This window comes from Athene noctua, chromosome 2, assembly GCF_965140245.1.
Source record: "Athene noctua chromosome 2, bAthNoc1.hap1.1, whole genome shotgun sequence".
Taxonomy (NCBI): Eukaryota; Metazoa; Chordata; class Aves; order Strigiformes; family Strigidae; genus Athene; species Athene noctua.
In genome coordinates this window covers 162851163-162863457 of record NC_134038.1, presented here as the reverse complement: position 1 = coordinate 162863457, position 12295 = coordinate 162851163, and the positions used below count along the sequence as shown (strand labels likewise).

The 12295-nt window shown below is 39.5% G+C and overlaps 1 protein-coding gene across 5 annotated transcripts in view; it reads left to right on the top strand.

Annotated features, from left to right (window-relative positions):
- Window positions 1-10072, top strand: part of POU6F2 (POU class 6 homeobox 2) — a 315556-nt gene extending 305484 nt beyond the window's left edge. For 2 of the 5 annotated variants that reach the window (XM_074900920.1, XM_074900921.1), the window contains exons 9-10: window positions 1571-1739; window positions 5067-10072. In XM_074900920.1, the coding sequence (XP_074757021.1) occupies window positions 1571-1739; window positions 5067-5571 (674 nt within the window). In that variant the 3' untranslated portion in view covers window positions 5572-10072. The remainder of the gene's footprint in view (window positions 1-1570; window positions 1740-5066) is intronic. The other 3 variants (XR_012633242.1, XM_074900923.1, XM_074900922.1) reach the window with 3 other exon arrangements.
- The last annotated feature ends 2223 nt before the right edge of the window (window positions 10073-12295 follow it).

The following is a 12295-nucleotide window of genomic DNA, read 5'->3' as shown; positions in this document are numbered from 1 at the left end:
TGTGTGTTTACCTGTCTGCTAAGTTCATGTGGTCCCTGGTTGCACAGATGAGTATTTTCAAAAAACTATTGCTGCGTGTGCTTCTTACATTCAAGCTATGAATCAATACAGGCTCAATTCATACAGCAGAAAGACCTCTTCCCTTTGTCTATTATTGGACTAAAAGATTTTTTTATAGGACATTTCCATCATAAGGGAATTTTACATCAGGTTTATAAACCCCTGAAAATAAAAGCTTTGTTACTGTAATGCTGAGAATCCCTTAGCTATAGCAGTACTAGCAGGATCCACTCTCATATAGGGTTCAGAATAGTAATGTAGTATAGCACCGTCCTTGGACAACTGCTTGCATTTACAGAAATTGATGGGTTATTGTGCTGCAAACTTTTCACCTAAGAAGTCTGAGGAGTGAAGTGAAGAACAATAGAGATGTCTGGCTGGGAGAATGGCTTCACTACACGCAGGATTGCACAACACTTTGAAATCTTCCACCATCCCAGTCCCATGCTGTCTCTGACTTGGCAAATGCTTTCATTTAGCCAGGGATCAGTAGCTTTCGGGGGGGGGGGGGGGGGGGGGGGGGAAGTTCCATTCTCCAGCTGTTGTGTCATTTCCCTTGATAAGTCCTAAATTGACCGAGTTATCCAGCACCAAAGGAGCTTTCCTGTGGTAGACATTCTTTATTATGTGCCCTTTCAGGGACAAAGGCTTCTGTGTCAGTAAACTGCTATGGAGAGGAAGGACAGATTTATTCTCACAGCATCATAAACATTATCTTCTGAGGGGCTAATGTAAAAGTAAAAAATTGTGCAGCATTACAATCCAAAACCTAATGGCTGATGTTGCTACTCCTTGATTATCAACCTGATAGGAGGCAGAACGAAAAGCTTGAAAGGCTGCTTCTCAGAAGGGCATATTTTAAAAGATGATTTTTAAATTAAGGCGTTTTAAAAGATGGCATTTCGTTTGGGCTTGTTCATTTGCTGGGTTATTTTGGATGTTTGGCTGGCAGTTTGGGTTGGGTATGGTGAAAGAGGGAAGGAAGGTTTGTGAATCTCCTTGTTTGGCATTAATTTTAGATAAATCAGAAGGTCTTGATTTCAAATTAAAAACCCAAGCAGTTCGTGAATATATGTAGCTCTCCCCACAGACTGCAAATAAATATATTAACACCAGCCTTCCTTCTGTATGTGATAAAAAAGGGAAAACGAGGAACATGACTTGTCAACATGGGGCATATTTTTACAAGGCACAAACGGCAGTGAGGAGGCCAGGCACTCACTCACTCTGAGGTGAGTTGGCCATTTTCAGGAGTTCAGCAACAAAATACGTCTTCGGAAATCTTTCACCAGCACCCGGAAATACTGCAGCCTAGTTAGCATTTTAGCAATCTGAACATGCTTCATAACACACCTGAGAAGGCAAGTCTGTTTGTGTCTGGGGAAGAGAAAGGGATAAGTATTTAAAAAAACCCAAACATTAACATCTTCACAATGAAAGCTGGTGTAAGCCTAGCTCACTCGTATATAACATGAAGAACTGACATGATTAAAAAAAAATATTTCAACAGATCCTCAAACAGCCACTGGAGAGGTGGATGGGGTGAATCTGGAAGAAATCCGAGAATTTGCCAAAGCTTTTAAAATCCGGCGCCTGTCCCTTGGCCTGACACAGACTCAAGTTGGCCAAGCCCTAAGCGCCACCGAAGGCCCAGCCTATAGCCAGTCTGCCATCTGCAGGTAACAAGTTACATCATAAACTCTCCTCTCCTCTCTTTGTTCTTAATAATTAATTATTCAGCTTACTGCAAGGAGCATGCTTGTGTTTGAGTCTCATGTCTTTAGAATGTATTATTTAATCTGGGACTTAAATTAGCCAATAATGTTGCTATCTGGCAGAGAAAATGTTCTTATTGTGTACCCCTAAAGTAACTTCAGTCTTTTTTTTTTCCCTCGTCCTTTTTTAAACAAGTGAGAAACAATGTTCCTGGCATTGAGACTTATTTCAGTAGATGAGCTGGAGACCCTGCTGATGCTGGATAAGCACCAGCTGACCCTCTTCATACTGTGCCATTTTCTACAGATAGGGTTACTGAACAAATATTTCATGGCTGCATCCCTGCTAAGTTAAAACCTGTATTACTGTGGTTAGCACTTCACATATAGGATGTTAATGATGATTTACCTAGGCAACACAGAAGGGGAAAAATTATCCTTCCTGCTATCTTGCAAACCAGCAACTATTCATCTTTTATCACCCAAACGTTTACTAAAAAAACAGACAACCCATGTATGCAAAGCAGAAGCAGAAATCTGCCCTAATCATAAGAAATGATAATACAGCCTTGACAGAGTTAAAGTAGTTAGAAGCAAACACCCTATATGCATGTATGTGTGTTATAGTAATCCCATGTTTATGCATGAGGTAACAAACACACTTAGGTAACAGCTTTTTCCTCTTGGGCAATGCCTTATAGTCCTTCTCCATCAGGGAAAGCCAAGAAACCAACTCTAAGCTCATTTAAGTGGATTTTGTTCTTGGTGATCCATGAAATGCTCTGTCTTTTTATCTGCTCTTTATACTTTTAATGTATTCCCCATAGAACGGAAGTGTACTTTTCCTGCAGTTTAAGACTAAGGTTATAAATAACATCAGTATGGGGTAGTGAGCTTGCAGCTCACATTTTGCTCAATGATTTTCCATAAAACCCATTGATTGTTGTTAAATACAAAAAGCTCCATAGGATCCTCTCACTTCTATGGTCTCCCCTACTGTTTTTTCTTATAAGATACCTCCCTGTAGAAAATAACCTTTATTCAGTCTATACAAGGATACTACTGCTGGGAAATTTGTTTCAAGACTTGTATATCGTTATACCAAACAACATGTACTGCAGCATCAACACTAACAAGCAATGCCAATGATATGAATGCTATTCCTCCCTGTTGCTAAGGATTAATTTTATTTTTTTTTTTCTTCCCTGTGGTCAATGGGTAAAGAATGCCTAAAACGGGTGGAGTTTTTAGCAATCGCCCATTTGTTGTAGTCTTAAGTTGCTGTTTAACATACTATACTTTGAAGTGATAAATTGCAGTTTCCTTTGCTTTTGTCTAGTTTGCTGTCTGCTCATTTCCTCCATCTACCTCACACCTGAGAAAACCACTGGGTATGGTTTGAATTTTGCTAAGAGAAAGGGTTCCCCACTAACCAACTGTCATGAAAACCCCAATAAAGATGAAGTTGGAGCACAGACATAGCTAACAGAAGCCCAGAATGTGGAGACCTTTTACAGAGGGCTCCTTAGAGGTGCGAATTGCTCAGAACATGAGAACCGGGTCGCAAAGCTGGTCCCAAATACTTGCAAGGTTATAAGATTTTTTTATTTCCTTTGACCACCTCAGATGTATATAATTTTGTGGTGTAATAACCTGCTATGACTGTGCATTTCTTGTTAAGCACCAAGACAAGCTGCTTCAGTGGCAGCACGCTGTTCCTCAGAAATAGTAGGTTTAACTTCTCTTTTAACGGTAACAAAGGAGTTTCGGTACAAACTCCAGGGTAATGGAAAGGACAGTAAGGTAAGCAAGTTAAATGACCAACTTGGAGACAGAAGTAGAATCTCCTGGTGCCTTCTGCAGGTCGTATCAGCAATATACCACCTTGCTGATATGTTCCGCATGCAAATGACGGCATTTTCTTAACTTGAGACAGTGCGTGCTAAATTGTACACTTCAGCCTGAAATATCACTGGACACCAAGGAAGGACACCTTGCAGTCAATGCCACACTAGGATCCCAGGCACCAGTCACAAATCCTCTGGAGTGTTATTATCTGAAATTATTCCTTTTCTTATTCTTTGTTTGTGAGAAATGCTTTGTTTCTTCCTGGAATATTTTCTGCAGCCACCACGTGCTGAATAGAGACACTAAAAATTGCCAAGTCCAGTCACCGAGTTGTTTTACACAAAGGCATTGATTCGGTGGGTGTCATTGCCAGAGCACGTCGTGATTAGCGGCGGCGGTGGCAGTGCTTCAGCACCGGGTGGGCTGGAGAGTGCAGCAGCGTCACACAATAATTGTTGCCTTTCCGCAACGTTGAAATACCGCAATGTGCGGGGTGGACATAGGCGAAGTGGGGGAATACGAATGGGTGGCATCAGAGGACTTGGGTTAACGTGTAGCAAGAGAGGATGAACTCCGTAAATGAAAGAAACAAGTATTTATAAGACTTGAAATGTGAACTCAGCTCTTCTGCTTGTTTTTGAAAGGATTAAAGCTTTGTGTGGCTGCTTTTCCAGATGTTTTATAATACTTGTAAAATCTGGTTTGGCAAAAGACTTTTGATGGCAAAATGATACATAGAAGACCTCATTTACAGGAAATGATATCATTCTGGTACAGTTTGCAGAAATCCCACAATAAACCCAGCTTGGTGCCACAGCGCATTAGTAGACTATTATGCTGGGTTTCATCTGGAAAACATGAGTCTGTCTTTGCACATTGTGGGAGCAGTCAAGATAATTGCAAAGTGTCCAGCTGTTTCAGCTGAACACCACTGTAGCCATGGGAATCTTTTTCCGACCCAGAAAAGGGATATAGCGTTAACTTGCAAACAGTGAAAATTGCTGAAAAATGAAAGGAAAGGAAACCTGATATTCAGAGGATAGTAACTGTCATTGGTTTGTATTATTAAAGCTGTGGTGTTTGGACAACATGGGATGGGAGGGGAAACAAAAGGATTAATCACAAAGACAAGGTGATAAAGAGCAATTACCTTTGATGTCATTTCCTGTAATTAGACTTAGCCTTAAGGGTTTTGAAGATCGTCAGAAATACGAAAATGCGACTCATAACCTGTATTATTTAGTGTACTTAGAATTTTGTTGTAGTGCTCGTTTTGTGTTAGCTTAAATATCTAGCTATATATATATTTATTGATAGATACCTATCTGATAGTTTTCGTAATCCATTGTAAATTGCCTCTGCCAGTCAATTAATCAGGCAGGCAGGAAGTCCCACCCTGGCAGAGCATCAGTGTAAGACTCTTCTTTCTCAATTTTCCCTCAGACACACCATCCTGAGAAGCCACTTTTTCCTACCACAGGAAGCCCAAGAGAACACTATAGCTAGCAGTCTGACAGCCAAACTGAACCCTGGCCTTTTGTATCCTGCCAGGTTTGAAAAGCTGGACATCACCCCTAAAAGTGCCCAGAAGATAAAGCCGGTGCTTGAGCGGTGGATGGCTGAGGCTGAGGCCCGCCATCGAGCAGGTATGCAGAACCTTACCGAGTTTATTGGAAGCGAACCATCCAAAAAGCGCAAGAGGCGTACCTCATTCACGCCACAAGCCCTTGAAATCTTGAATGCCCACTTTGAGAAGAACACGCACCCCTCTGGGCAAGAAATGACAGAGATTGCAGAGAAACTGAACTATGACCGGGAAGTAGTTAGAGTTTGGTTCTGCAATAAGAGGCAAGCACTGAAGAACACAATTAAACGTTTGAAACAACACGAGCCTGCGACAGCAGTTCCTATGGAGCCTTTAACAGACTCTCTGGAAGAAAACTCCTAAAAACAAAACAAAACAAAACCACACACAAAAAAACCCCACACCAACAGAAACATAACCATCTGAACTCTGTGAAAATACCTGTTCATCACCCTTGTAAGTAAAAGACTGAGAAAACTACGAGAAGGACAGAACAGTTTATAAATGTCCTTGGGTTTTCCTATTTAAAAAACAAAACAAAAAAATACACAACACTTAGTGTGTGTGTGTGTCGTAGAATTAGTTCCCCCCAAAAAAGAAAAAGCCAGTTTTTTTAAATGGACTTAAAGTAAACCAAATAACTGCTTACTTTTTTTCTGTATATTATGAAAATGTGAACACATTTTAAGGAAAAACAAAACAAACAAAAAAAAAACAAAAATAAAAAAAAAACCTTTTATCTGTTTAAAAAGAGAATACAAGCCTGCCACCTGGAGGAGTGATTGTAGCCTTTCAGGTATCAAGTGCTGATTCACTATGAAAACTATTAACCAAAGTCAGAAACATGGCATTGCAAACTAGATTGTTAGTCTACTCTTTTATGAGTGTGAAATTGTGTTATGAATTTTTACATTTGTATTTTGCAAAGAGGAAAACAACAGGATTAATTTCTCTCATCCTTGTTCACACCCCCAGCAGGTGTGTACAAACAGGTGTTAAAGCCATTCCATAGCAGTCACCTCCTTTTCATTTAGTCAACAGTTTTGCAATCTCCAAGTGTTTGGGTGCCAAAAATAATTTATTTTTATTGTGATTTGCAGGGTTTGGTATTTCTCTTCTAAGGGTGTATGTCTTGGTTTGCATTTCTTTCTTTTTTCTTTTTTTTTCTGATTGTTTTTGCTGCGTTCCCCCTTCCAGCTCATTCTCCACCCCTTCCCCAAACCCACATAACCCAATGCTGTTTGAAGATTTTTAAAAAGAAAAGTGAAATATGAACACTTTTATGTTGATATGCTGAAATACAATAGAGGACAAAGAAGGATTAGGATTATGTCTGATGAACTGTCAGCCCATGCTGAACATTGTGCTTCTTGTGGAATGTGTAGCTTGGGATTTCTCTGTCCTTTGGCCATGAACCTGGAGAGGTTATCAAAACTCATTTTGTAGTATAAATATAAACTGCACACTTGGTTCTGTACTGCATCGATATTATGGTTCTGTTTGAAGCAATTTCTCTCCAAAGTCTGCTAGCCAAAGAAATTTGAGATTCTGATGACAAGAAATGGACGGGCCGAGAAGTGATGAGGATGTTTTGATCACTATGTCACTATGGACTGTTTCAGTGGTGGTGCTTTGTTCCTTCTGCTTTTTTTTTTTTTTTTTTTACGCCATCCTGGTATTGATGCTTGCCCTGTTGACCTCTTCAGTAGGAGGCTGTGTTTCTGCAGGTGTTTGCTGTGACCACTGGCCAGGCTGAGCAATCAGGATATAGGGAAACCCATTGAATATCCTTTGGGAGTAATAAGATGGGTCACCTGCAGTATGTTTCAGGTGAATTGATTTTCCTTTAAAGGCAACTTACCTCTGTGGCTTCCTTTTTGATTGGACAAGCATCTTCTAAAATACTGTGGTCATTGGATCTATAAGTGTACCGAGACTCAGAGGTAGAGAAGGGTGTTGCATGTTCTCAGTGGGGTATGACCCATGGAGGTCACCTGCGATTTTCGTCTTCTGCTGAGTTCTGCTCCAGGCTTTGGGGTTCAGCCCCCTATTAGGGTAGAAGCTGCATCTTGATCAGGACTTTCTAATAGATAACAGTGGGGATTTGGTTCAGCTCACTGTAGAGGTGGTAGAGCAAAATTCTGCTGGTCTATACTCCTGATCGCATTCACTGACCTCAGGATGGTTGTAATGGATTTTAGCTGGTCTGCCCAGGATGTTGAAGGAGGTTCCTGAAGTGCTGGACTCTTCAAATAACACCTCTCTTACAGAGTTTTCAAGAACTCAAGGCTATATCCAAAACTTAGTGAAAGAAAAGGACTTCCATTGATTTCACTAGGCTTTGAATCCGGCCCTCGCTATTTTATTAATGGGATTTGCCTTGTAGAATGGGGTATTTGCTGCATGCTTGGTGGGGTTTTAAGGCTTCAGAGGCCATCGTCTGTGCCAGAAACTGCCTCTAAATGTGAGCACTCTCAAAGGTCAGGATTGGAGAGCACTGAGGGTCCAGTACTCCGGGCTGGGCTCACATCCAACAAATGCATTTTAGGCTTTAAGCTTCAGCAGGGTATGTTTAAGGATATTTTCAGTATTGCTTTTATGAGGAGGAGAGTGAGAATTGTTATTGACTCTTTTCCAACTGTTGATACATAAATATCTACTGGGGGAGAAAACACCTCAGTAACCACAGGCAAATTGTGAGGGACAAAAGAGACGCTTTATCCAATCTGAACACGTGAAGTAAAGAGTCTCACAGCAACATCTGCCCCTCAGGGTTTTTTCTTTTCCCTCGCTATCCATAGATACCTGTATCCACAGATATATCTCTGTTATCTATACCAGACAGCCCTCAACTTGTGGCCACAGTTCAATTTACATAACGATCAGGAGACCACCCAGAAGCGAACAGAGAAGCAGGGAAGAACAGATCATATTTGGAAGCGGACACTCCTGAAGTCCTGCCCATGTCTCCAGTATGCTGCTAACTGTCCAGTCATTAATGCCACATACACAATTACCCGTTCGGCCACCACCCTCCAGACCGTGCACCCCCCACCCCCCACCCCATCATCATCAACAGCCTGGGAACAAAACCATCAACCATTCTTTGCCTAAAAACTGAATTTCCAGTTCTCCCAGGGACTGCTCTAAATTTTGTGAAGAAAAATCCCCCCAAGAAGAAAAGTTAACTAAACAGTGTATGAAAGATACTAAATGTTTAAAAATATGCTGGCAGCAGTTATGTAAGCTCTTTTCTGTTCCAAAGTACATATCGGAAGGATATAACTAGGACAGTGAAAATGTAAAATAAATATAAATCGCCAGCTTGGAAGAAAAAATGATGTTCATCCCACAGTCTTAAAACCATTCATGTGCAGTGATTTTTTTTACAGTTTTCTAATTTTGTATTATGTTTTGTAAATTATTTATAAAGTGTTGTAATGCTTCTTATATTAATTTTTTTATAAACAAATTTTTGCTATGAGGCATAAATGGTGCCTGAACAGATTCTTAGGAAGATAAATTATGTGTGAGTCATACATCTTTGGGGGGCCAAAAATATTTTGGTTTATTTTGTTACTGGCAACATTTCTGGTTTCCATTTGTAAAGAATTTTCATGTATTGATTACATTTGAATACCTTTTAATTTTGCATGTGACTAAAAGATAGATTGCTACCAGCAAATGAAACAAAAGTCTCTTCAGTCATATGTGAAGGTTTAATGGTTTTCCAATTTATTGATCATTGAATTTTTTAAAATATATATATATATATAAAATTATTATTTGAATAACGAACCAAGGGTTCACTTACTGTTCTGATTTTGTCTTTTTAAGTTTTTCACTAAAAAGCTATTTTGGACAGTTGAAGAAATCAAATGCATTCAAATGGTTCCAGTTTCTTTACGTTATTACTGAAAAAAAAAAAAAAAAAGAAAAAAAAAGAAAAAAGAGAGAACAAGAAAGCAAAAAGGAGCTAGGAAGGAACAAGTAGAGGCGTATCAAAGAACTCAAGCTATAACCAAAAAGAAATATGTAAAATGCCTTTGCTCGTCTTCTCAATGCTGGACCAAAGCTCAATGTATGTAGGTATATGCACATTGTATAGATATGGCTAAATGTTGCTGACAATCTCGCAATACTAAACTGTTACTATTAAAAAAAAAAAAAAAAGAAATACAAAAATAAAACTGTTCATCAGTGTTTTACCTCAGCACTCTACTTGTACCCAGTTATTGACCAACATTCAAATAAGAAGATAAGAGAGGAAATTGATTTCCATGTCAATGTTTGACTGTAAAATCTGTTTGGAAAACATTTTGTAATGAGCTTTTTGTCATGTGGTTTGCTTGTTTCCAACTTGAGATTATGTGGGGCACATCTGTTTATTTATTGTTAAAAAGTGATATTATTATTATTAATTATTATTATTACTATTATTATTATTATTTTTGTCCTATGTGCTATAATCTACAGAATGGTCACCAGGGTCACTTATGAAGCACTGCAAAGAGATCTGTTTTTCCATGCATGGAGCATGCAGCGGGAAAGATGGCAGTACAAAATGGACTGTATTGTGTTGCTAAAAAATACAAATAATTACAAAAGGAGTTGATGTGGTGGACTTGTGACCAAGAAACCAAACTGGATATTTAAAAGCTCCTTACTACTCTGACTTTGAAACCAAAGCTGATTTATCTGCACAGGTTGCTTAACATGAAAAAAATAAAAAATAAAAAAAACTGACAAAAACTGTACTTAATCTAGAGCAATATCTGTATGGTCAGTAAAGCTGCACTTTGTGTATTTCTTAACAGCTTCAGATCTGTCACTTTTAATTTGTACCATAAAAAATAAAGAATTGTTTGACATGAAAAATAAGCTCCTTTCATGTGTTTGTCTTAAATCTCATGCATTATTCACATGATCAGAGCTCATGTAATTTCACATCCATTCAATACAAAAATAGTTAAATGCTTGAAAGAAAGGAAGAAAGAAAATCCGTTTGCACTGTGGAGCATCCCTTTATCTGCAAAACTAAACCCTGTTTCTGTACCCAGAGTGGGCATGTACATTGGTGATGTCTTATTTTCTCTACAGATATGGAGAGTAGAGGATCTGCCTCGGGAGTACCGTGGAATCACTCAGGTGAGTGTGTATTATCCCCCAGGCCAAGTGGAGCAAAGCACAGATGGACTTGAAGGCCAGAAATGGTGAATCTCCCAGTGCTTCCACAGCTCCCGTAACAAAGCCCTGGTAAGCGATGGAAGGGGAGTGTGGTAGCAAGATCGGGTCAGCCATTCGAATTATTTCTCTTGCATTTTTGCAGAGCTCATGAGGTTCATTCCTCATTTCTTTCTGTGATTACAATGTTAGGTGGCCAAAATGCCTGTTTTTCAGTCCACTTGCACTGAGTTATATTGAGTTCTGTCTAAATACATGATTCTGAAAAATCATCATGTTTTGAAAAATTAATTACTTGTATTATAAAGTTGTTTTGGCAAAATCAGCCTAGGAAAAAAGCTCTGACAATATTAGAACATTGTGTTTGAGACTTGGGAACAAAACTTTTGCAAAGCCTTTTTCCTTTGTTTTTGTAAAATACTGTCTTACATTTCCAGTACCACATGTTAAATAATCAAAAACAAAACCAAAATATTTATTTGCATAGAAAATACAGGGAGTGTCTGGGATTATTTTTCTATCCCGAATTTTTCTAGATTGAAATTCCCCATTTCCATACATTTTTTTGCTGTGTTTTATAGGATACGTAAGAAAAATAGAGGAAAAAAAGGAAACTTCCTTGTAGGCATGATGATCCAGGTGTCATAGGCAGGGCAAAGAAGATAGAGGTATAACCTGTTGTTAGACTGGCAAGTATATGTGGAAAAAGTAGATAAGCTTTTAAGTGCCCAAATGCTCCTTTGGTCTGAAACAAAAGCAGCTGAATCCAAATGTAAACAGAAGCTGAAAACAAAGAGAACGCTGGGGTACCGTGATGATTTCAATCGTATCTTGCCTACACTGCCATTTCTTTGTATCACGGGCTAATCCATCATGTGCCTGCTTCACTTCAGAAGTAGTGACTACAGGTCTCCACGCACCACCTACACACAGGGAGCGCCTACGCCATTAATCCCCAAGAGGGATGCCTTGGGACCGAGTAGGCTTTACATCTACACACTGGTAAATACCTGCTCTGCAGCACACCTCTTACGGTATGGATAAGGACAGCCCAGCACACTACAGACCTACGGGGGTATCAGAATTACAGCAGCTCCTCTAGGCATCCTGCCTCCACACCCTGCTCTAGCAGCCATACTTCAAACCCACACAATCCATCTGCTTATATGATACAAGGATGGGGAGAATGACCCTTTGTGCTTCCGTATCAGCTGCTACAATCTGAACATGTATGTTTTCATTCAGTAGTGATAAACAAGCAAACGTTGGCTTGAGGCTTTTTCCCCCCTACTCTATTTAAAAATGCAAAACTTTCTCTTTGGATCATACTATAGGTATTTTAGCTGCCTCACAGGCGCATGACCCTACCTAGCCATTACTTGAATAACCTGGATCTATATTGTCACAGGAAATGGTGACTTTGCAAATTGAATCAATTATGTTCCCATTGATCACTGAAAGCTCAAAATAGATCCTACCTTCAGGCTACTGAACGCTGACTGTAAGACTTCACACTGCTTAAAAATCAAATTTCTAGAGCTTGGCTATAACAGTACTTCAAAGCTCCTTAAGTGCAACATTAAGGACAAAGAGCTTTAGAAGCACAATTCTTTCCATGGCCTCTCTTTTGTACGTCTTGCAAAAAAAGAACATATTTGCAATGCTCTTGATAAACAATAAACTCTGTCTGTGCCTTGCCCTTCCCTTAAGGCAGGTGTGATGGGAGTAAAGCTGGCACTAAGATCAGAGAACCACACAGAAGTTGTAGAAGAGATGTATATGGCCTATTCCCCTGTGCAGCTGCTTTATGACCAGTCACAGTCTAAGTCTGTATCTGGGAGAAAAACTTGGGAGTATTAGCAGGGCTTTGGTAAGCTAAGATTCTCTTCTACTGACTTCAATT